The sequence below is a fragment of the Harpia harpyja genome, chromosome 12 (genome assembly GCF_026419915.1).
Source record: "Harpia harpyja isolate bHarHar1 chromosome 12, bHarHar1 primary haplotype, whole genome shotgun sequence".
NCBI lineage: Eukaryota > Metazoa > Chordata > Aves > Accipitriformes > Accipitridae > Harpia > Harpia harpyja.
This window is the reverse complement of record NC_068951.1, coordinates 30,788,649-30,815,026: the sequence shown is the minus strand read 5'-3', so window position 1 is coordinate 30,815,026 and position 26,378 is coordinate 30,788,649. Positions and strand designations below refer to the sequence as shown.

Below are 26,378 nucleotides of genomic sequence, written 5' to 3'. Positions count from 1 at the left end.
GAAGGTAGAGGAGTTATTTAAATACCTGTTGCCCCTTTCCTATACTTACCATACCTTTTTGATCAGAGTAGTGATCCACATCCTCTACATGAGGAGACTGAGTGCAAATTGAGTTTCCTTTCTAGCTAAGCAACAGATTTTCTTAATTTTGTTTTATGGGTTTTTTTGAAGAGCCATATCTGTGTATATATATATCTAATTTTGAAGAACTAGAACATACATAAGCCTAATCAAGAAAAGTTACAAATATTTGTTTACATAAGACCCATTAAATATTTCTCTATGCTTTAATCTGGTTTGATTGATAAATAAATGGGTACCACTCAAAAATGTATTCTTAGTGTTAATGTGAAGATGGCATCATGCCAAGAGCAGAACAATTTGTCCTGTTTTGTAGTATATAGTTTAAATGTACTTTGGCTGCAGACGATATTTTTAAACATTGTTATATTACAAGCATGGAAGAGTAGATTTTAAAATTGACAATCATCTGGCATGTTTGGCAAATGTAACGAACACATTAATCATATCCCAGTTGCAGACAAATTGCTGAGAAATGTTTAAACATATATTACATGACAGCAATAGTGGAATTTGGAGTTATATTTTAAAATTAACTGTGATCATCAAAATATGCACAATAGTGAGTGTATGTATTTATTTAGTCAAATTTAAGTACTGTTTTCCTAGATTAAAGACACATGGCACCAAATTTATAGAAGGTATTTCTTGAAGACTGCTTTGAACCACTGCAATCTATGTCGAAGAGGCTTCTATTATTATCAGAGGCATTTTGTGGACTCAGAGGTAAATTGAAGAACAGATATACACTGGTGTTTTGCCTTACTATTTCCATCTCAGTTGAAAAACAAAAATGCTACAAATACTTTAAACTAGCTTAACCTTTCTTTTATATCCTTTACTGTGAGATAGCTGGTGATCTTGGATATGTTTTACATCAGGCTTTTAATTGATAAAATGCCATCCTGGTGGTAATTATATAAAATGACCACTAGGTATCAGCCATGACCTAAACATCTGTTACTTATCAACGTGTTTTGAAAATACACTGTTAAAAGCAGTATTGTACAGCTTGTTGGTATCCGTTTCTCCCACTTTGCCATTGATATTTATTTACCTCACTGATACAAAAAATTCAGAAAACATTAAGTAAGGGGGGGTTTATGGATAAGTATGATAAATAAGTGTTTAGAGTTAATGCTTGGAGCCACATGTGATCAACAGAAAAAAAACCAACTATGGAGCTTACAAACAGATATTTTAAATGACTTTCCAGTTTCGTAAACCCAAGCTTGTGCAACAAATGACAGTATGCACAAAGAAAAGAATATATGGTTTTCTTACCATTATATTTTGAATCAAAAAGAAATTACTGGAAAGGTAAAGCTCCTCACTTTCTGTGGAGTTTTGTTTTTCTTTTTTCTTTTTGTGACAAAGAATGATTCCCATGGAGCCAGAAATCTTTACTACTGTAGAAATACCTTTGCCTGTAAGAGGTAAGAGAAAATGAGATCATAGAGTGGAGAGCTGCCTCTCCATGACACTTAACCTCCTGTTCCTGTTATTGTCTTTTTAAGGTGTCCTAATGTGAAGTTAGTGCTCCCTTCTGCTATCCTTGCAGGTGTAGAAACTGTCTCTTCTTAACAAATACAGCCCTTGGCCCAACACTATCTGCAGAAGCATTTGTCAGACAAAGTCACAGCAGGGAGTTCAGCTGTTGTCTTTCAATGTGTTTGCTATGAACAAGTGTGGTGGTTTCAGTGAGCGTTGGGTTATACTCACCAGCCTGCATGTGGTGTGTGCAAATTGTTTTTCTGTGATATCCCTCGATATGACTCTTTCTGTTGAAAATGGTAGATGTAAAGGTGATGCAGTGTATTAAATAGGGCTGACACAGTTCTTTAGAATTATTTTTGGTGTGTTTCCTTGTTACTTATAGCAGTTATTCTGTGGTATTTTTGTGCAAGATGAGGATATGTATACGTGAGTTTACAGTTGCCGCTAAAAGTGTCAAGAGATTCTTGTTAAGTGTAGGATGTTCACTGGACACCAGGTGTCTGACACTACAACTTCCCTTATTTCAGCTCGAATGTAATGATATTGTCCTCTTCTGGCGAATACAGCGAATGCTGGCAATTACAGCAAACACGCTGAGGCAGCAGCTTACTAACACTGAAGGTAAGGCTCATAGTGAATTGAGGTGTTTGTCTACACAATTTTTTGTTTCATTTTTTAGTGTTCCTCTAGTTATGCGTTCCTTTCATGCTTAGCCTGGCTGGCTGATTTTTATGTCCTGGTTAGGTAATTAAAAGATGTAGAGTAAATAGAATTTGACATTCTATTTACGTTAAAGTATTTAGTGTAAATAGAATGTCAAATAATTAAGACACTCTCCAGTTTAAAATATCTTCAGCTTACGTGATGCCAATTGTCAATATCTTTTTTCAAGCAGAAAGGATTTCAACAAATAGTGACTATATTCTTTTTTTCTCATGTCAGTCTAGCTGTAGATTTTAATTTAAAAATGTTTGATGTAAAAAATCAATTCTAATGGATTTTTTTTAAAGCCATGCAAAATATGCCATGTAGTATCTAGGCAAGCTAATAGAACAGCAGCTTCCTTATAAAGCATCATTTATATAGCAATCAGTTAGTGCCATGGTACAACTACTAATAATGACCTTTGATCTGTAAAATAGTTTTCAACCTGCTTCTTGAGGAAGATGCAAGTAAAAGGTTTGAACCTTGTCATGTGATGCAAGTTACCTTCCATGGAGAAGAAATTGCCCCTAAATGTAAAAAGCCAAACCTCTTCAAACCACCTACCTCATTGACAACTGCTGGGCTGAAAATTAGGAAGTTTTATTAGGAAGTACTCCCTCTAAGTATGAAGGGCAAGGATATGAGTGCTAAGATGGATGTAATACTGCTTTAAAGAGCTTTTGATTCCTCTTAGCCTTGTATATACAGCAACACCCCTCTGTGTGTCATCAATTTTTCAATACCGCACTCTGCTGTCATCATTAACTTCTTTTTCCATCTCTCACCTTTAATTGACTTGGCCTTGATTCATCTGATGAGGATGATGTTGATAGTGAAAGTGTAACTGTTAAAAAGGAGGCAGCGAGGATGCTTACAATAAAAGATTTGTTGGACACTCAGTCTCAGAGAAGAAACTTCTGAATGACAGCAAAGCAGTCTACAACATTTTTATCTCCTCCTAAAAAAGTCATCCAATAATTTAATTGAGAGAGAAAAATATCCTTTGAAATTTAAACATCTTTCTCAAAGAATTTCCTGTCTTAAGGGCCCAAACAAGGGGCTTGTGTTCAGAAGTTTGCCTTTTCTCCAACCAGACTAGTTAGTCTGGTAACATATGCTACGTCTCCTACAGACCTTCCCAAAATTTTGTCCTTAGGTCATTACAGGTGCAAAAATATTACCACTCGCTTTTTTTCGGTTGGTTTGTTGTTTTTGTTTTTGTTATAGTAAGGCGCTTGGAGAAGAATGTAAAGGAGGTGCTTGAAGATTTTGCTGAGGATAATGAAAAGAAGGTGAAGCTCCTAACTGGCAAGAGGGTCCAACTTGCAGAGGATCTTAGTAAGTACCCACTCTATAGTGTTTTGGAACTAGCTTGAAATGAAGCAAATTCTGACCACTGTCCTTGAGAACACTTAATGTAATATGGGTTGTTCATGTGCTAGCATTTAATTAATATCACAAATAGAATTTTTCTTAAATACAGTCAGATCTTACTGCTTCAAAGGTGGACATGGATAGTATAGTGTGATAAAACAACATAATTTACACTAGATGTAAATTCACTGAAATAAATATATTGAAAAATGTAGTTAAAACAGAGTAATATTGTAAAGGGAAGTTCTTGTTTTTCTAGTACATGGTTAATTCCACACCTTGGAGACCTGTCTCTGGGTGATTCAGTTTTGACTGTGTAAGGAGGTTTTGATCCCATCTTTTTTTAACTATTGGGTGAAATACGCAGCCTTCCCACAAATAATACTGACTTTTAATACAGATTAGCTGGAAATGCCTGTGACTTACTGGCCAGCTCATTTTAGGCCATGTATACAGAAACAAAACCTGTCAGACATGAAGATCTGATATGTTTTGCTTATTAAGCTGAGATGACCGTTATATTAAGAGATTTAACAAGGAAGAAAACCTAGCGGATTTAACCTTCCAGAAGGATTACAGTAGTTTAATGCTTTGAGTCACTCAGAAAGTATTAAGGGGTTTTGTGGTTAGTACAGTAAGATTTTAAATAGTGGAAGTTTTTAAGGGGACAGTCCAGGCCGAGGTGATAATCCTGTTGTCTACCTGCACATCCAATATGGTTTAGACTGACTTTTAGTTGATGGGGCTTGCTCTTGCACATATATTGTTGGGGTTTTGGCAGCATTCTGCTATTGTTATGTGAGACTTCCACTTAAACCACAGCTGTACAGCTGGACTGGCAGGGGGAAAAAAACCAATGCTATGCAAAAGGGAAAAGAGAAAAAGCTTGTGATAAATAAAGTTCATGTAGATATATAAATATCTGCATGTTGACATCACAGGTGACCTTTCTTCTTAGACTTTTATTTTGTGTTTGATGTAGAAACTAATTTTCTCTTAAAATATGACTTTGGATATTTAATTCAGAATAAATTAATGCTGTGGTCAGTGTTTCTTCTTTTATTTAGCAATGTTCTGATATCCAGGGTTCACTGGAACAGAGAAGCCTTCAATTGCTGTTAGTTTCCTAAGCACAAATTACGTGTTCCATTTTTCACATCCAAAATGTCATATGAAACAAATATTTTGCTTACAATAAACTAAAAAAACTAAAGATTTATTTTTGGTGGTGCTGGTTTGGTTATATTGGAAGTGTTATCTTACTGGAAGTATTGTTATTAAAATCCCAATCAGTTATGGTATTTGTTGTCCTTTAGAAAGTGTCGCTATGGTATTTTGGAATTGTGAGTAGGAGTTTTAGTGAATCTAGGGCATATTGTCTGGTTTTTTTGACTGGTCTGTGAAACAGCTGGTGTGACTATATAATTTTTATGATAGGTTCATAATTCTCTCCAAATATCCTGTGTACCTTTTGAAACCCTGTATCAACCTTCATGTAGCCATTCTTATAGAGTGGGTGGAATTGGTTTTACAAAATAAGGCTTTTTCCTCTCTCCATATATATGTTGAAGTAAAACTAGTGGTAGCCTGCATAGTGGGACACAGGTATTTAATGAGGAAGTTATCTCTTTTTATTAGTGAGCAGTGCTGCTTGCTTTCTTGCTTTGATGCAAGATGTTAATTTTTTTCTTGAGCAAATACTGGTATAGAGTAAAACTTCGGTGATTTTGATTTATCCTTAAATATTTCATGTTTCAAAACAAAGTAGAGGAACACTAGCAAATACATAATGTTTGAGATAATCTGTCTTTATTTTGCACTGAAATCAACTTGGAATTTTTGCATTGTCAATTTTGCTTCTCACCAGCATAAGGAATAACCTCCAGCGACAGCTGGGGTTGTTACTTTGTAAACTAAGACTAAAGCTGTAAGAGCAGCCGTCTGTGTGTTTATAATCCTAGGTATCTGTGTATTAGGATATATGCTTCAAGTTTGTAGTATGCATTTCATAAATTACTATGTAGCGAAAACACTGTCACTGCACTGTATTTCTTCAGATTCAGGAGGTCACAGATCCCACACACATTATTCTAAGGAAATAATTGTTACTCAGTACAAAACGATGTATGATGACATGTTCTGGTTTATTGTACCTATGGGTACTACCACTGCTTAGTTGTGTAGTCAAATCAACGATGTTCTCTCTACTTTCTGCATGCTTTTATTGCTAAGTGGTTATAATTTTTATGGGCAAATGACAGGAAAAAGGGATTTCTTTGCCTTGCCCTTAGTGCTTTTCCGTGGTGCAGGGTTTTTTTTATACTCCTGAGACAGACTTTGATAGCATAGGGCATTGAACTTTCAGATAGCTATACAAGTAATTTCGTTCTTACAGCATTTAGTGATGATCAGGACTCTGCTTAAGGAAAAAAAATCCTGACTCCCACAACATCCATTCATAAAGTATTTGTATTTTAATTAGGAATGGAATGGAAGGGATCTCCTGAATCATGAAGTCCAGTCTCCCTCTGATTCAGGCAGCTATGTTTATATAACCCAGCTCATTCGCATATCTTGAACTTCATCTTTAAATCAGTTAACTTGTTGGGGCTCACTATTCATACTGAAAACATGTTCCAGGATGTCATTCCTCTGATGGTTACAAATGGTCTTTTAGTTTCCAGTCTAAATTGGTAAATATGAGGCTGGGATTCACTTCCTGATTCGAAACTGTACTTGCAAATCTAAATTATTTATATACCTGAGGTTGAGACACTTCCTCTTGATGCTGATGATACAGCAACACTGTCTTACTTCTGTTACATCAGCCTTTCAATGCTGAAGCACTGGAAATGTTTTATTGTTTGTTCAGGATACTGGTTAATGTCAAACTGTTTCTAACATGGGTGACCTAGTTCATAATGAGAGCTCATATAAGACTGAAAACTTATTTGAGCAGGTTTTGTTATCTGTGTTCTACAGCCTTGAATGGTATTTTAACCCTGTATATGAATGTTCCTTGATGACCTTTAGGCCCTGAGTCTTGCTGCTTCTCAGTGTTTGCTTCTCTTATTCTAGGTATTTTAAAGAGCGTAAACAGATCTTTTGAATGGTTTCTAACAAATTACATATTTTATAATGTACCAAAGGTTCCTTTTTCTTCAAAAAAAGGCTTTAAATGTAATGTAAATGTACTCGTTATCATAAGCATCATCATGATACTTGTACCAGTGAACAATTACAAAGATGGAAATAAAGAAGCCCTAGGACTAGAGACCATCTGGAAGAAATGTCTTCTTGTAAGATACAAAAAGGGGCAGAGGAGAAGATGAATAGCTGACTTGGAAAAAGTGACTTCTAAAATGCCCTAAAATGCAATCAATCCATAAGAATACCTGTATTGAAAGAGGCCCGTGGTCATTGTATCCCAGTGTCCTGTACCTGGCAATGAGCAGGCGTGGGTACTTAGGGAACAGCAAAAGAACAAGTTAAGTATACAGTAGTACTTGCCTGGTATGCTCTCTCAGCATCAACAATCTGTGGTTCCAAGATCTCCTAATCCTGAGGTAATACATTTGTGATTAATAGCCATTCTGGATTTTTTTTTTTTCCTCCTGTTTATTTCTCTAATTGCTTTTTGAACTCATGTAAACTTTGGCATCTGCGACATCCTGTGGCAATTAGTTCCAGAGTTTTAACTACACATTGTGTGAAAAAGTACTTCCTTTTGTTTGTTTTTGAGCCACCTGCCAGTTTCATTTGGTTCTCCTTAGTTCTTGCACTGTGAAAAACATTCAGTAATCTTTCTCTATTCATTTTTTGTGCCACTCATGCCATCATAGATGTTTGTGCTACCTACACTTGCTCTTCTTTTTCCTGGGTTCAAAAATTCTCATCTGTGTAGTTGCTCCTTGTATGGACATTGTTTCATAGCTTCAATCAGCCTTGCCACTCTTTTCCCCTTTTTTAGTTCTACTAAACCTTTTTTGAGATGAAAGAGCAGAACTGCATACAATATTCAAAATGTATCTGCGTTATGGATTTATACAGTTGCATTATGATGCTTTCTGCATTTTAATCTCGTCTTTTTGCAGTAATTCCTTGTAGTTCATTTTGGGTTTTGCCTGCTGCTGAGCAATGAGCTGATGGCTGCACTGGACTATCTGCTAGGACTCCATGAGAAGTAACAGCCAGTTCAGAGCCCATCAGCCTAGTCATTTTCCCTGCCATGTTTTTAAACTGTAGTACAGTTGAGATATTTACTGTTTTGCTGAGGATGCAGAAACTAGAGGAAATTGCTGTCTGTCTCTTACATGTCTAACTGGATACTTCAGGCATATTCAGCAATTGGTAGGAACCTGTGTTAATGCAGTTGTTTACAACCTCCCTGTCATGGCTTAACCCCAGCCAGTAACTAAGCACCATGCAGCTGCTCCTTCACTCTCCCCCACCCAGTGGGATGGGGGAGAGAATCAGAAGGAAAAAAGTAAAACTTTTGGACTGAGATAAGAACAGTTTAATAGAACAGAAAGGAAGAAACTAGTAATGATAATAATAACAATAATAAAATTACAATAATAACAAAAGGATTGGAATATACAAAACAAGTGATGATGCACAATGCAATTGCTCACCACTCACTGACCGATGCCCAGTTAGTTCCTGAGCAGCGATCCCCCCCAGGCCAAGTCCCCCTAGTTTATATACTAGACATGATGTCACATGGTATGGAATATCCCTTTGGCCACTTTGGGTCAGCTGCCCTGGCTGTGTCCCCTCCCAACTTCTTGTGCTCCTCCAGCCTTCTTGCTGGCTGGGCATGAGAAGCTGAAAAATCCTTGACTTAGTACAAACACTGCTTAGCAACAACTGAAAACATCAGTCTGTTATCAACATTATTTTCACACTAAATCCAAAACATAACACTATGCCAGCTACTAGAAAGAAAATTAACTCTATCCCAGCCAAAACCAGGACACTCCCTCACAATTCTGGTGCATTGTGTATATTGAAGTTCTTTACGTAAGTTGCCTGTCAGTTGAAGAACATACCCAGATCTTTCACCCTATCTTGGATAGCCTCATCAGCAACAGGAAGAATTACATTTACTTTCCAGTTGGCACATGCATCTTGATTGTACTCATTGCTGAAGGACAAAATATTTTTATTTGAAACTTATATTCCACACAACTTAGTATTTTACTATATGCTTAGTTAAATCAGTATCTTAAATATACGATGTGCTAGGTTCTGTAAGAAGTAAAATGGGGTAGAGGGAGCTAAAAGTACAATGGTAAACATTAATATTTTAAAAGGAGAATTTCCACTCATAAAAATGCCTCTTTTAAGGACTGCCCTGTTTGTATTGCAGGCTTTAAGGCACTGCTTGTGGCTGGAGGGAGAATCTAGTCTCTAATGGTGGCAAGTCAGTCCCTCCAAATGCCTACAGCTGTGTTATGCGCAAGTGTGTGTAGCTATACACAAAGCTTTTCCACTTTCTCTTTTTTTAAAATATTCATTAGCCTTCATTTCTGTAATACCTTAGAAGATGGATCAGTCAGTATATATCCTTTAATTCTATCAGTAATCTTTTCTAGTATTTACTACCTCATACTGTTTTCTCCTGTATTCATGTTTAACTTTTCTGAAGTGGCTGACATTGAACATTCATGCAGGCTGCCTCTGAACTTACTGAAAGATTTTAAATTTTAAATGTATTTTGAAGTGTTGGGGGCTTTCTGCAAAATTTGTTGAAATGGTAAAACTGCTGGCATTTTTGATGGCAATGTTAAAGTGGGTTGATTATAAAATACAATTCTTTGAAGTCACACCTTCTGTAGAACTATATCTTTTTAATTATGTTGTTCACTATAGGGTAATGCTTTTTTTTTTCTGGAAAAAATTAATACATAGGTGAAAGAATTTGATTTCAAGATAAATAATATCTTTTCTGCTTTTTTATTTTTAACACAAATGATAGAGTAGTAATTTCAGCAGAAATACTCTATAGTTCTATGCAAAATTGATAGCATGTGGATAAATCTTAACTTTCTGTAGGCTACTTTTTAACATGGCAATTCTTTTTAATGTTGAGCTCCCAGTGAAAGGCTTCCCAGAACTACCTAATTGTTTCCAGAATTCCACTCTGCTGGACTTGCTCTTTTTTATATAAAGGGCCAAAGCAAACTTCCTCAATATTGTGAACTTTGTACAGTAATTAAGTTGCCATACAACTTTCCAACACAAGATGGCAATGAATGGCCTTTATAGGAGGAGTGGGGAGGATGAGCATGTAGCAGAGCTGGTGCCGAGCCTCCTGTCTCTGGTTACTTTTTCTCACTTTTTTGATGCATGTGTATGGCTTAGGCAGTTGGTATTGGTTTCTTGGATGTTAGGTTTTTTCTTCTGGGAGGAAGAAGCACTTGCCTAGCCTTGTCCCTCTTGTTTCCTACTCTGGGTTTTTTTGTTTGTTTGTAGGACATATCATTTATGAAGATTGTAAGGGGTGGTCACTTTATCTCAGTTACACATTTCTCATTAGCAACGGTATGGAAAGTATTAGTTTAGTAAGCTTTATTACTGAAAAACTATTATGAACTGAATGCTTTAATCATTTTGGAAAGGAAATGGGATCCTCCAGTGTCTTATCCTAAACCTAAGCTACATATATCCATATTGCAGTAGCATTTAAAACATGCTAGGTGGTGCACACGTACATTGAATACTTATGGTGAATCCTAGCTTTAGGCAGTCGGCAGGAGCTTTGCCATTGACTTCACTAGAGATGAAATTTCACAGACTCCAAAGAAATACATATGCTCTGTCTTCACTTATTTCTTCTCCTTTATTCCTTTTAAACAGCTCAACTATGAATGTTGCAAAGGCATCTTTTATGTGCACAGGATAAACACATACAAGGGTAGTACAAGCAAAGCATCTTTCCTAGGTCAGCATACTATTCATCCAATATCCTGTTCCCTCACAAGTTAGGAAAGGAGAAGAAAACCCAGAGCTTCACCAAATTATAAGTAAAACCATGTGCATTTACACAGGGAGAGTCATTGGCAGGAGGTGGGAAGGGACTTGCGGAATGCCTGTGGAAACTTGATCCTGAAATTACTAGGTATGAATGTGAAGGGGTCAGCCTCCAAGTTCGTTTGTCAGTGATACTGACACCTGTACAGGTGTCATGGGCTAGCTGAGGCTTCGTTCTGCACAAAAGCTTTTCGAAACTTTTGAGGAGTGAACCCTCACATGAAGAAAAGATAGCTTAGGGCCATTTGTTTAAATTCTGTCATACATTTGTAAGGTATGAAATATAACAGTTTGCAGAACTTAATTATTTTCTTCTAAAGACTAAAACATAGAAAAACTAAATAAACCAGTGTTACAGTAAAATATTTTCAAGTTTTATATCTAAAGTCATTGCTTTAAAGTCACTGCATTAAATTCTTAACTTTTTCTCTTCTGTTGAATCCATTAGTGTTGAATATAAACCTTTTGCAAACTTTGAGCATGAATTATTTAATATCATATATGCATATAATAAACTTGCAGTTTTAATGGAGTTGGAAAGCTAATGTTAGCTAAGGTTGGTACTTCCATATGCAACTTGCTGACTCAGGATCTGGAATTCCTGTGATGTGTATTTGGCTAAGCTGAGTGGACTCTGTCATGTCTGTTGTATGTAACAAACTGATTTAAATCCAAGCAAGTCTCCTTTTTTGTTACCCATTTATGCAAAGTTGGGGATAAAATCTGCGAGCAGTACTTTGCAGATAATGACTTGCTCTGTGGTTACATTTTTTTTTTTCTTTCATTGCTGTTAGTAGCAGAATAAAAATGTTGTGTGAAACTAATCCTATATTGTGGTCATTACTGTAGCCTAATTAAATTTCAGTCCCTTGAGGTGACTGTCAACACTATTTTGATTTGACCTCTGTCCTACATGACATTGCTGATTACATGTGCTCCTTAAAATCATGCTTTGACTTGGCTTTCTAAAGCCTTTGGTTCCATTTTCTCTTCTATTATGAGCTTCAACTCTTTTAAAAAGGTCACAACATTTCATAGGGGGTAAAGCTTAGCTGTAGTGGGAAAGATCTCTCAAATAAGCAGATCTTAGGTAATTTTCCTGTAGAAACCAGAGGCAGACAAAACAGCTCAAAAGGCAGTGGTTCGTAGTCCTTAAATCAATCCTTAAGGTGCTTGTTCAGAACCAACATGGTTTTCAGTGTTTACAAGATAAAGAAAAAAAGATATAATTTTGAAGATATTTGAATGTAGAGCCCAGATGTCGGCCCTGCTGCTCAGAGACAGACATGGGAAAGAGGAAAGCATCCTAGGAAATGCAAATGGAGGAGTAATTTTATTAGAATCTGCAGAATTACTGTTATTTTGTGCTCTCATTTCTTCCATGATGCTTAAATATTGGAGTTTTAGAAGCTACCTAAGTAAAAATATAGTCACTTCATAGTTGTGAGACAATTCACAGAAGTGACAGTAGTCTTGCTTTGTGCCTTTCAGTCAGTCATAGCAGTGAGGAGTTAGTCTGATCCTGAGTTGGCAGAATGTTACACCAGGAAATGTTGTGGCCTTCTAACCAGACAGAAGCAAAGCAGCCATTTCCCCCTGAGAATCACGGGACAGATCTCCGACTTCTGCTAAGCATGTGCCAGGGTAGCTGCTCTCTTCACAGTCCCCTGCCAGCAGCTTCCCCCAGGACATTAATATGGCCTGCATCTTGTCAGAGGCTGGTTGTCATTTAGAGCACATTCATTTCTGCCCAAATCTCAATCAGTCAAATAAAGTGCTCGTGTGGGCTGTCTGTGCCTAATGAGTTCAAGCTTGTGCTGGTGTCACCGGTGTGCTGGTGGCAGTATGACTCCTGTGTTCCCTTTGAGCTCTGTGGAGGTCCTGGTGCTCCCTGGTGCAGGAAGTCAGCGGCCAATGTGCTTGGAATCAGGCTGTGTGGCTGTGTCTTCAATTTTCCCTACCTTTGAACATGAGCAAGTCAACAGCAATGCATCCCATTATTTTTAGTAGATTTGCTAACTTTCTGGTACTTTCTTAGAATGCAAATTAATGATTTTTGCATGATTGCCATATTTTTAATTCCATGTAGATAATTTATGAAATTAACCCAAGCAAGTGTGCTTTGACATGAAAGACACTGCTTGAATGTTTATAGGGAGGGTTTTGGGGTGGTTTTTTCCCCTCTCTGAGTTTTGGGGCAGCTGCACAAAACTAATGAATTAAAACCAGAAGAATGTGTAGGACGGTCTGTGTCAAAGTGCAGATAAGGTAGTTCCTGCTTTGTGTCATGGCAGAACGTGCTTTAAAAAGCTTCATCTTCTCAGAGAGGGAAGTAATCCTCAAGGGAGAACATACATCACTTGTAAACCTCCTGTGATGGAGTGATGGTTTACTTAAGTTAAGAATCCCAGATGACCAAAGTCTGTCTGCTGTGATTTCTTAAAGTTATTGATGAAGAGTTAGGCACTGATGTCCAGGTTCTAAAACGGATCCTTACAAAGTTCAGCACATTTGTCACTGACTAAGAGAAGCCTATCACTTAAGGTTGACATTGAAAAACAATGATAAACTGCTACATGAGTAATGACATATTTAATGCCTGTTAATCTTACCCTAGACCTATGTCTCTTGTGCTCGAGGGTCATTCTGGTGTTGTCTGCCAAATTTACTTTTTTCCTAAAATTTCCTTAATGATGCAAGGATCAAAACCTCTAATTGGATGCTATTTTCTTTTTAGTACTGGTTGCTTATGAGGGTACCTATTAATCAAAATTTAAATAAGTACTTAATCTTGGAGAAGTTACTATTTGTATAAATGCAAACTTTTAAACTGACCAATGTGTGTATTTGTTTTGAACTAGTATAGAACTGTGGAGTGTAATATTCACATTTCCAAAAGCTGGAAAAGTCAGTGTCGTGTATATTGCACATTGTTAATGTTGTAGTGGACTCTACTTTGCTTCTAATTTGGAAGTCTATATAAAAACAAAAGGGAAGGAAATCTTTTCAGCTAGCGAATGATAACAAACTAAGAAAAAATAATAGAACAACCTGTTTTTCTTCAGAGCATGATGACTTAAACTAAATTTTTGATAGCCAGAAACTTATTATGATCTAAAACTTTCTCATCATCATTTCATTTTCTGACATCGTATTTTAGAGAGCCTTTCACCTAAATAGTCCTGATAGCATGTTATTTTATTATCTAGCTAACTGCTGAGTATGCTTTATTTTGGGTGGAAAACCAACATATATCAGTTATTTCTTCTGTTAAAGTCTCTTTACAGTTTTATAGCCTTAAGGTTACAGTAGACCTTACATAAGTAATTGACCTTTATAGCTGTATATGTCCTTTCTGCATAAGAAAAAGTTAACTTTTTTTTTTTTTTTTGCATCACTGGATGAATCATTGGGTAATATTTCTGGTTTGCCTCTATACTTTTCACTATTTCCACCCAAAATAGTGAGCATCATCATGTTCTGATTCATTCTAGCTTAACAGTTTTGATTTTTAAATTAAATCTTTCTGTGTCCGTAAGTCTGATTCAAGATGTCAGTCTGTTTTATGAGGTTGCCTTGTCATTTGCTACTAAGCTCCTTCTAGCTGTCCAGTAAGCAGGACAGCTAAATTCTGTTGAAAGATTGAGTTATTAGAACAGTTTTAATTAAAAATCTAAGCTACAGACAGAGGACTGAGAGGTGCCCTGTCCTACCTTGCTATTGCAGACACTGTGACTCTCATAAGCTTGCAGCTTAATATAGGTTAATAATAATTTGTACATTAAGCTAACCTTAATGACAATATAGAAACGTATACTAGTTTGTGACTTCACATCACGATTTGGTAATACTTAGTTTCTTTTCTGTAGACAGGCAAGACTGATGTGTAGAAACATATCTTGTATAAAGTCAGTAGTCTACATAGTTGTCAGTTTTGCTTCAGCCCCATACCTCAGTTCTCATATGCTCTGTCAGAGACAGGAAGATTTCGTGCTTGCCAGCCTGAGGAGCCCCAGGGACAGCTCCAAGAAATACAGTCAGCTTCTGTTCTATTTAACTGAGGAGGGGGAAATGAGTTGCCGAAGCCGTTTCATTAAGCTGCAGAGGTCTTGCTTGTGAATCTGAAGCAGCTATAGATCAAGACATTGATTGTTTAGTAAGCTACAATTTCATCAGCGCAATGCACAATTCCTGTTTCTGGTGCTAAAAAGCATTGTTAGTAATGCTAAAATAACGTTCCGATGCTCAATACCTTGTAAAAATAGCTGAAGCGTTTTCAGACAAGCTCTCATCTACTACTGCCTGGTTATCTTAAGTCTGAAATAAAGGTGATACTGTTTTGTACAGGCAGCTGATAGCTTTGCTCAGCTATGATATGCAGGGATTAATAATTACTTGCGACAAAAGTGACTTCAGTGGTGACAGCTCTGATTTATATTTTTTTTTCTGTCTAAAATGACTTCTTAAGGCTAAGATTTTATTATGTTTCTACAGCAGGCTAAATATACAAACTGGAGGTGATCTTTTCCTGTTTTAGAGGTAGATTCACCTACAACAGGGAAAAGAAAAAATGTACACTATATATGTGTCTCTGTAGGAAACAGGCTCCTTGACGTTTTCTCCTGGCTTTTCAAGCAGGTCACCAGCAGGCAGTTGTTGATGAACTCATATCCATGAAACTGATATGTTGACTTACCCTTGGATGTTTTAATAGTGAAATTAAAACAGTATGTTTAGTCCCTTGTCTTGTTCTAGGGTTTAAAATAAATATTCCTGAGAGGACGCTGAAATACTATCTTCTCTATTTAATAATGAAAGCATCTCACCTGATGCACTTGGATGGTTAGAGTGTGTCACTGTCCTTCTCATTGTCTTTCTGAAACTGATAACTGGAGTACAGGTATTCTGGAGGTTGCTCAGATTAAAATACCTTTTATCTCAGGATGGCAAAGGGATTTAAGGCAAGTAGAAATGTTGTCAATAACTCTGGTGAATATAATAGTGGATGTCTAGCTTTATATATCTGAGCGGGGAAGCCTGACTTATAAATGTATTTACAACATTTTTGTATCATAATTATCCCATTCCAGTGAGTATGCTTTGAAGTCAGAATTTATAGAAAGAACAAAATTAAACTGGCTGTAAATTCAAATCTCATTATAGATTGCAATACATATACGAAACATTTTCTAAAAAATAAAGAAAAGCTACTACGATGTAGCATCAGTTAGCATCTTCATTCAGTCTAACTACTAGTAACTAAAGAGTATGCTAGCTATTTTCTGCAAGCTTGCGTTTTAAAGGCTGTATATTTTTAATGATTCATGGATTTACTACATGAACTATTATAAATTCCATTTAAACTTTTCAGGGTCCTGCAGTGCTTTTATTACACTAATGAGCTAATTGTTTAAGAATCATTCACATGGTTCATCCCCCTGCTCAGCCTTTTTTAAAAAACTTTTAGCTGCTGAAACTCTTGACGAACCAATATTTATAGCAGTTTGACAGCAGGATGAGGAAAAGCGTTTGTCTTTGTAGCAGCTTAAAGAAAGGCCTTTCCAGCACCCAGCCATGCAGTTACAATCTTGACCTCTTTCTTATGCTGGGAACATACAGCAGACAAGCAGCACCTCCCATGTGTTTTCTTGACCCTTTGACTGTCCATTCACTTCCCATCTGTTTTGCAGCCTTAAAGGAACAGGGGGCCCTCTACTTATAAATCTGTCTTTGCAGCTGATAAATGATATTCTGTCTCTTTAAGGGCAGCCTGGGTGGTTTTGCCTTCCCCCCCCACCCCCCCCAAAAAAAAAAACTTTAGCTTTCCTCTTGGCCTCATCCAGAGGAAAATATGGTATGTGAACAAGGGGAAACTGGCAAAAAATGTGATGGGTAGTTTCAAAGGATTTTCTAAAATTCAGCAGGACATGACCTTGCAATGATCAGTAAATTATTGTAGCTGTTAGGCTGTGGTTGTGTGAGACATGAGAAAGCATGTTGATGCAGGTCTTGTAACTGTGGGTGGAAAGTCTGCTTTCTGGGGCATTATTTGGAGTGGCTGTGAGCATGCTGCCTCATACTATTTCAACAAGAAGTAAAGCTTTTGCATGGCCGTTAGAAAATCCAGGAATGTGGTACAAAAGGCTGAACTCCAAAGAGGTGATCCCTGCCCCCCCACCACCTTCTCCACCTGACTGTTCACTGGGGGTCATATAAAGCTATGGGGTTTGTGTCTTAGGTAGCCCGAAGCTTAAATTTGACTTTCAATAGGAAACTGTGGATCAACATTTCCAGTTTTTAATGGTGTGCTTCTGGGCATTCTGATGAAATCTGACTACAGACTGGGCTTTCTTTTTTACTAGAGGAAAGATGATGCATTTGCAGCAGTAAATTCAACATTTCTGCCTCTATGGTTAATTAACCAGAACATAGAAGTAGCACAGCAAGCAGTGAGAATGTTTATAGGCAAGGAAAGGATTAAGAAAGGAAGGAAGGAAAAAAAAAAAAAGAGGGGACTAAAGTCTAAGCACAATCCAGAGCAAAAGGAGTAACAACCCTGAGCTTTCAAGTATCAAAGCCATGTAAACATTAGTTGGAGGTAGAAATCAATTTAATGTAGAACAGGAGGATTTATAATGAGGTATTAACACATTTTTATCGTGGTTCTTTCATGCTATAAGTTTCATCAAAGTTCAAAATAAAGATGGATCTGTGTCCAGAAAGATTTTTACAATCTTTTCTTGATGCCGCAACTGAAATTTGATGTCATATGGGCAAACTCATAAACAGGTGAAGGGAAAGCTTTCTGATTTGTCTAAAACATTCATGCAGTTTTCTCCCTGTTGTGGCACAGACAGACATTAACATCTTTAAAATTCTGTGCTAAAACCATTGGGTTTTTTACAGGTAAGTATGTATGATTTGAATGTCTCAAAATTCATTTATCTTCAGAAGCATAAGCAAGACAGGTTTTGTGGGCAGAGGCCACATCTTTTATTAAACCAATTAATGCAGTTGGAAAATACCTAGAAAACTTTTTCTTGCTGCTTAGAGCATGATTGAAATAAATCAGTAATGTACTTTGCTTTTGTAATTTGTGTTTAATATTATTTTGAGATTATTTGGCCTTACATCAGGAGATTCATTTGATAACTTTAGCTATTTCATTTTAGCAGTGATTCCCCAGCTTCTGCACTGTTAATTAGTAGGTCAGCTCAGCTACTTGAGGCAGCAATCAGCAAGCAAGCACTCCTTGTAAGACTGAATATTTCAGGGGTTTCCCTTCTGACCAGCTTATGATATTAGTAAAATCAAACTTTATCTGTGGCTGCATCTTTCTGTGTTCACAGTGTATCCAAATCCTTGTTACTGATCAATTAGTCTGGTTTTGAGCCTTTTAGATTTAGGATCACAGGATTAATGAAAAGAAAATGAGTAGGTAGCAATATCATTTCATATGGAGATAAGGAGAGACTGAGCATGAATGAGCATCTCAAGACATCTGAATAAAGAATTTCCTCATTCTGTCAGTGAAGTTTTATGGGATATGGAGGGAGGATTATGGGAATATTCATGACCAGATCAAGAGGCATAATGAGTTGATGTATGAACCAGCTTATCTTTTAGGTAAACACGGTGTAAATGGGAAGTAGAATAGCCATTCATTGCCCCTAGGCCTGTGAATTTTACTATTCTAAAGATGGAAACAAGGGTTTAGTTACAGTAAGTCTTCACTGATTTCATTTGATTTTTCATCACTGTTTAGCCAATGCTGGAAGAATTATGTATTTGTAACTTCAGGTCTGCATTAAACTTCCAAAGACCACGCTGTCTTTCTAGAATCCAGTTTAAGCGGTAGTATATTATTAAAATTCTGCAGTACCGTATAATAAGAGTATAGTACTTCAACAGCCTTCTGTGATATTGGAGCATTGTATAACAGTGCTGGGGTAGTTCAGCCTGTTAGAAAAATAATTTGCTAGCAAGCTGAATGCTTTTAATCTGTGGCTTACTTGTACATTTTAAAACACAGTATCACAAAACCTAGAAAGAGCAACAGGTCATCTTTGTCTATCCCTTAATTTACTTATATATTAAGTATTCTTACCTGAAACCCAGATGATGTTCTGGGTTTGGCACGTTAATAAACATTCCTCAAAACAAAATGTACTATAATTTACAAGTGTAAGTCACTAGTATTTTGATCTAGGTGTCAATCAAAACCCTGCAAATGTGGGTACACAGCTTGTGCATTTCACAGAGGAGAGAACTTCCCCAAATAAAGATAGGTAACATCTGACTCTTGAATTGTAACAATTAATTGTTGTTCCAAATGCAATGTCACATGGTGCTGTTGAAACTATGGGCAGTTATCCCAGAATTGCAGACCCTGCACTTGCACTCATTAGAAGAGTTCTGCCTGAGCATTGATATTTACTGGTTTATTAAGATTAGTGTTGTGTAAATACGTAACTCTGCCATTAGCCTATTCAAAAAGTAAACCAATTTAGCAGACTGCTTTTCTACGCTACAGAATGGACTTGTGGGAAAATGTTACAAGTTGGCTGGGGTCTGCTGCTGCAAAAGGCTTTACTACTGCTAAGAATACAGGGCATAGCATGAATAATTGCAGCTATTTGGCAGTCATTGTAACTGTTCTTTTTTAAGAATAGGCAGCATGTTTTTTCAAAATATTAAATTACCTCAAGACCTCATAATTATTACAGTTAAGCAATCATTTCAATTCAGTCTAAGTATAAAAACTAATAAAGTGCTCATAATATGGAGTCAATTTTAGTATGTCTGTTCTCTGAGCAAACACAGCTGATTCAGTATATTCTGGTGGAATACATATTTGCTATCCTGTTATTTTAATATGCCCTAATCAGAAAATTAAAATCGATTTTTGTTGGCACAAACCTTTTTTTAAGGATGAAATAATAATTATAGATTTTTGCTGATGCGATTAATTTTCAGGACTGGAATATTTCATTAGCAAGAGGTTGAGGAGGGAAAGTATTTGCATTTAATACAGCTAAATCTGCCTGCTTTCACTGAGTCTAATGGCTTGATCAATATACGGAACATACTTAGGGAAAGCATGTAGCAATTAAAAAAAAAAATCCATATCAAAAATAAAGCTATTGAAAGCACAACATGAAGAGATCTTCTGGGTCGTGAGATCTAATCTCCAGTTATCACTGGCAACTGCTGCTCAATTTGGAGAGTAAGGTCCAGGATTAATAATTTCCAAAAGGATGTCAACTCTGTCCAAGATAATAGGACATTATTTCAAAGGCTAATTTTGTAAACATACACAGAGCATCAGTATTGGAAGCCGAGCTAAGTAGTTGCCTAAATAAATGCCATAGAATTAATGTTTTCATTACACAAAGAGGTTTATATACTGACATGCAAACAATACATATTCTTTTTTATTTAAAAAGATAGTAATGAAGATGCTTTGAATGTGCTTAGTAAGGAGAAGTGATCATGGGACTGCTTTTTTTCATTGGCAGCTTTCAAGGATTCTCTGCTGAACTGAATTGAGGGCTGGGGTTTTTTTCCTTGTAAAAATCAGGTACTGCTGTTTCTTAACTTCCAAGATACAGCTTTTGCCCTCACATGGACTGTAATCTTAATCTACTATCAATGTACTTTAAAAAAACAAAATCAGCTGAAATTCAAGAAAGTTCTTTGGTGTTCTCTTTAGGACCCAGAGTGTGATTCAGCCTCACTGTACTTATAGTATAGTGTTTGTAGATAAGCACCATTGGGGAAGGGGACACTGAAGTGTTGAAAATATAAGTGGCTTGCCCTTCATCACCTAAGAATTGCATGATAAAGATATAAGTTTGAGATTTCTTCATCCTCATGCAGGATATTTTCCATATTTTATTTCAAATACTAACTAAAATTCTCTACTTCTCTTAGAACAGGACTACAGGGGTTTGTTGAGATTTTATTATTGTTATTATCACTATTATTAGAGTTACTCTAAAATGGATTTCATAACTGTCAGTGGGATTGTCACTTTGTTACTGAATGAAACTTTTAGTTCCCTTAGGTACTTTCTTAGAGCATTCTCTTTGGAGGTTATTTGGTTTTTTTCTCCACTCATGCTTATGTATCCCATTTAAGGCTGATTGTTTTATTTTTCTTCCTGGTTTGCTGCTATTTCAGCTCAGCAAAGCAAGTTTATAACATGGTATTGCTAGAGAGAAGAAAACATTAATAAAAGAAGTAAAAAAAAAAAAAGTCAAACCTTATGTGTCATACAAGGGAACATATGGCTTTAATCCAATACTATTTTTAGCTTGAAAAAAGAAATTTTTGTCCATGATTATGCTCATCTAACTTATTTTTGTCTGTCCTACTGCTCTCCCCTGTTCCTTCATATTCTGAAGTGTGTGTTTCTCATGGCTATAATCACACACAGAAGGAGCTTCAAATGAGGAAGTGGTGAGAGAAAGGCAGGAAATCTTGCAGGCTTTGGATTCCAGCTATGTTCTAAGAAGTCTTGCTTCATAAGCAATTGAATAAATCAAATAGGTTATACCATGACAAGTGTTGTATGGAATTGAGAAAAGAGTGGAAAAATGCTTAAACCCCTGAATTTTTTCCAATCAATGTTGCCTTTTCGTTTTCAGTAACTATTTGTAGTTGTGTTCAAGTCGTGTTTTTGTAGAGAAATAAACTCCCAGCTTTAGTATTTATATAAAATAAGATTCTGCCCACATCCATCTGGTTACTATTGAAATGCAAGGAAATAAAGTGCAAGTTTTAAATATTCTTAACATTGTGCATGCCCTTTTGAATAGGTGTCTTGAATAGTGACATTTGGTTCCCTGAAATTCTCCCTGCTGAAAGGGCGCTAGCTTTCAACTCTTTTTAGAATGATTAGTAGTGTTTGTGACACTTGCTGTGGAGAATGAGGATATTTGGTTAAAAGAGAAAAGGATTAGTGGGCATTATTTAAAAGATAACAACTCCCTATATGTAACAGGTATACAGTAGTTCTGCTGTGCATGATCTAATGGAAATTTCAGGTTTTTGAAATACATTTCTAGTATTGGATTGCTTTGATAAATTTTTGAATTATTAAATTAGCATGATAATCATAAAATATGTTTGTAGAAGTTCTTCAAATGGGACAGGCTTTCATTTCTTCTGATGTAGAAAAATGTTCTAAATCTTAGTAATTAAGAAAATAAATGCATAGGGTAATATTGACAACAGCATTAGTTTTTGTTCATGTTTGCAGGTTTGGTTTTTTGGTTTGGGTTTTTTTTTTTCCTTTCTGGGCATGTCCTCAATTAAGTAGTAGGTATTTGAACACTGATGTTTTTAATTCCCCCAGAAAAAGTTCGGGAAATCCAGGAAAAACTTGAAGCCTTCATAGAAGCCCTCCATCAGGAAAAGTAGGCTGTTCAAGCAGGTAATCATGTTTAGATAATAAAAAGATTGCTACGATTTTCTCATTGTTCAGTACAAAATTATTATCCATCTATTTTAGATGCACATGTTTTCATACAGACTTTGTGAAAATTCCTTTTTGTTTTATTCCAGTGCCTGGCTACTGCTGCTTCTTGCTTCTAATCTGCAGAACTATAGTTTCAGCTTTTATGCCACAAGCAGATAGGAAACTTAGTAGAAATACAATTACTGGCTAGTTATTCAGATATTGTGAAACACTGTAGGCTATCTGATTACTTTCAGTTCATTATTTTTATCTGTGTTAAGAGAAAGAAGGCATAACTAACTGGAATCAAAATCAAGAGAACACTTTTATTGTCTATAAAAGCACTTTGGTTTGTTTTTTGGGGTTGGTTTTTTTTTCGTTAAAGGCACTGTGTATTGTTAGCAAAAATATTTGCATGCAGGTAATTTCCAAATTTGTTTCTTCTATATTAATTCTCAAAAACATAAGCCTAAGTGCTGTCATATATTTGCACACATTTTAAAATAATCTCCTTTTTGTTTCAACAGCAACTTACACAAGAATGCAGCCTTTTCCAGGATACATTGCACAAAGAAGACCGAATAGAAATGGCTTTTGTATCCCATTCTCTTTCTTATCTTTTGGGGAGCATCCTGACATGTTGGAGGAGAAAGAAAATAATGTCTCGTGGGATTGAGAAGTTCAGTTAAAATCCACCTGCTCTTTTAATTTTTGAAGCTACATGGACATGACAGAAGAACCTGACTTGTGTGTCAATGAGATAGCTTGGGAGCTTGCTGAAGTTGTACATTTAAGGTGGCTTTTTTTTTTTCCTTTCAGGAAAAAAAGCTCTTATTTTTGTCATCTGTCTTGTATGGTAGAGCTGGATCAGATTCATAAAATGATTTTATCTGTTATCATTCTCTTGCCTGCAAATGATCCTGGGAGTTTGACATAAAGTTTTAGTATTTGTATGTACATTAAAATGCCCTTCTAAGTAATGCCATTTATATTTGTTATGCTCTGTGTTGAAGCATTCTCTGATCACTCTGGTACAGATTTAAAAGCATGCTATTGAGCTCTTGAGAGGAAGTTGTGGATTTTGTTAAACTCTTAAACTCTTGAGAGACATCATCCAAGCAATTCTTGTAGTGCTTTCAAGTGAAAGTACAGACTGCTGTTCACTGACACCTTAAAAGGTTTGGCTCAGGAAATAATGTCAACAGCTGCTCCTTTTACCCGTTCTTTCCTAATATATGTTGTTACTATTGAATCATAGCCGATTACATTTCATTTCTGGGATTGCACAGACTCTGATTTCCTTGTTAGCTCCTCCCTTCACCATAGGTACAAAGTAACCTGATTGAGTACGTGTGAAATGTAGAAAGATACTCTGTACAATTCCAACTTGTCCAACCTCCTTAACTAAAAAAGGAAAAATATAATTAATTTCATTTTTCTAACAGCTACTGTAAGACCAAAATTGCTTTTATAAGTGTTATGCACAAGGTCCTTCCACACCTGCTTGATTTCTATCATTCAGTATAGTAAAAATAGTAAGTAGTCTTTCTTTTACTGCCTTTCAGTTTTGCCATAGAAATGTCACTTCTGACAAATTTAAGCATGATATAGGCTCTGTATCATAGGTGCCTAGTGATTAATCACCACCATATTTTTCTGCCCACACTTTGCCACAAATGATCTGGATACATTTCTGAATACTTCTGTGGAAGAAGATGTTAGGCCTGAAACAGTTTGTTTTGCAGTTGTCTGATTATGTACATTGAAAAATTTATTTTTCCATTTTGAAAAGGCTATTGATTTTGATACGTGGCAATTAAGAGAGGAATCTGAACATTTTCCAATAGACACTGTTTCTGTTTGCTCTCAGAGGAAACAATACAAAATTTGGTAAGATGTTCCCCAAATGTTCAGAAAAAATATTTAGTCAAGTGGACAAAAAGTGGAGTTACTGATAAAATGGTGTTGAGAGGTTAAATATTTCAAGGTGATCTAACTGAATGTTTTGGGATTTTCTCTTTAAAATTACTTTCTGAAAATGAGTGTTTGAGAATGGAAAAATGAAAAAATGGCTTATATCATCATCATCATCATTCTATGAAGATAACTTCAGAAATGTAAGCTTGCACAATTCTGAAGGCAGAGTCCTTAGGTTGTATAGCAAGTGAAATATGTCTGTATTTCTGTTAAATTCCTCTTTGTAAAAAACCAAACACACACCCCCCCAAAAAACAACAACAAAAAGAATTTTTGCATTTACCTAGAGATCACTGTTTGAAACTTCCGCATAATGTAAATGTTGCAAAATGTCGCATCCAGTGGCCCAGTGTTCATCTCTTTTAGTGTGATGTTCCTATAGTTTTAGTTCCAACTTTTCTGTGCTGCTCATCTTAAGACTTAGCATGTTGTATTCCATGAAAACTAGGTATTTATTGAATAAAAATGTAACTGAAGGAATAATAAAATGTGGGTTTTGAAGGCAGTGCTATTGCACCTAATTCAGAAGTCACTTTGGCCTTCTTTTTCTCATTTGTTAAATTGTGAAAAAGTATACTGTTAATGATATTAAAATGTCTGATTCAGAAGTGCTGTGTCAGCACCAAGTCACTGTACCAAGTGTTATCTTTTACTATATAAATTAATGATTACCTTACTGTTTGTGTAATACATTTAGACAAAGATGTCTTATGAAAAATCATTATGTTGAGAGTTTATCTCTCCACAAGTTTAGATAATGAACTGATACTCAAAGTATAAATGAAACCTGGTTATGGAGTGTTAGTTTCAGGTGCATTTAAAATAAACATGCTTACTGGGACAATGGATTTGAGAATTATAGAGTAGTCAGCTTACCAACCCATGAATTCCAGAATATATCTTTTTTCCTTATTTTTCTTTTAGATGAAGAAAAATCTTACAAAATCAATTGAAAAAAAATATTCACTGTAAAACTGGTATTGAAGGTGCTGCACATTTGCTCCACAAAGCTTAAATGCAGACATGGGCATGTTAGGATCAGTGAAGAATTATAACTCTACATTAACTTGATTTCATGATTAAACTAACCAAAAATGGTCTTAACAAATATGTAACAGGTAATTTTATGCTGTTTTTATAGAATTTTATGTTAAGTTTAGAGTTACGGCAAGTTATGCTTATCTCACTACTAAGTTAGCATCACTTAACAGAAGTAAAAATAGGCTTAATAAGTGCTATTAGTTGGCCTCTTCAGAATTGCTCCTTGTAAGGAGAATTTTACTAGATAGTTAGCTGTAGTTATGTTAAGCAGCATAAGAAGGATGCGCCGACTATTACAATTTTTAGATAGTAAACACGATCATTTGAACTGTCTCTAAAATTAATGTGATACTGAAAAGTATGTTATTCCAAACAGTTTTGCACAAGTTCAGGGTATTTTTCTGTATTACATAAACTACCTTCAGATTCTGCATAAAGCAATTTATTTTAAGGAGCAAAGACTAATCTGTAATTTCTGTGGCTTTTTGAGATTAGGGAGGGGATCAGCAAATGCAAGTATAATTATTCCATAAATGGATATTTCATTTCCAAAGCATGTTCTTTACTGTCATGTAGATATGATAAGTTATTTCTGTTTTTCATGAAATTAGATGTTTGAGCCGAGGCTTAAATATTAACGGCCAAGGGTTTTTCTGTTGCTTCTTTATGAAAAAGGTACAAATGGTGCTTTTTCAAATGTCAAGAATTATTCCTTCTGAGTGGCTACTAGTAACGTCATCCTAAGTTATGAGACCATGAGAGAGATGAAAAATGTGGAAATGTGTAAAAGTGTCAAAAGCAAGCATAGTTAAGTTAGAGGGTGAAAATGTCAAGTGAAGTTCTTAGTTATTACAAACATACTGGTATGTTCTATTTCACCATCAAGAATATATTAATTTTTTGACTGAGTATATTTTGAACCTAAACTGAGTTATGGTGTATTTCCAAAGGTAAAGTTTAGAGAATTTAATTTTTGTGTATCTTAAATGTAACTTAGTAACTCTTAACAATTGTATTAAAAAAGATGCAAGAAATTTCATCACTTCAACTGAGAAATGTTGAAATATGGGATCTCTAAACCTGACCCAGGGCCCCTTGAGTCAGTTAGAACTCTTTGTTCTTGGTGGGATTTGGTCCTCAAGATGTCTGTGGGATATTTTTATGTCAGTGGAAGTGGTGCCATATGAACTCAGTCTGTGATGATACC

The 26,378-nt window shown here is 35.9% G+C and overlaps 1 protein-coding gene across 5 annotated transcripts in view; it reads left to right on the top strand.

Annotated features, from left to right (window-relative positions):
- OPA1 (OPA1 mitochondrial dynamin like GTPase) overlaps positions 1-24,756 on the top strand; it is a 60,642-nt gene extending 35,886 nt beyond the window's left edge. For 4 of the 5 annotated variants that reach the window (XM_052803068.1, XM_052803065.1, XM_052803066.1 and 1 more), the window contains 5 exons: positions 691-807; positions 2,106-2,199; positions 3,511-3,621; positions 22,052-22,129; positions 22,681-24,756. In XM_052803068.1, the coding sequence (XP_052659028.1) occupies positions 691-807; positions 2,106-2,199; positions 3,511-3,621; positions 22,052-22,116 (387 nt within the window). In that variant the 3' untranslated portion in view covers positions 22,117-22,129; positions 22,681-24,756. The remainder of the gene's footprint in view (positions 1-690; positions 808-2,105; positions 2,200-3,510; positions 3,622-22,051; positions 22,130-22,680) is intronic. The other variant, XM_052803067.1, reaches the window with a different exon arrangement.
- The last annotated feature ends 1,622 nt before the right edge of the window (positions 24,757-26,378 follow it).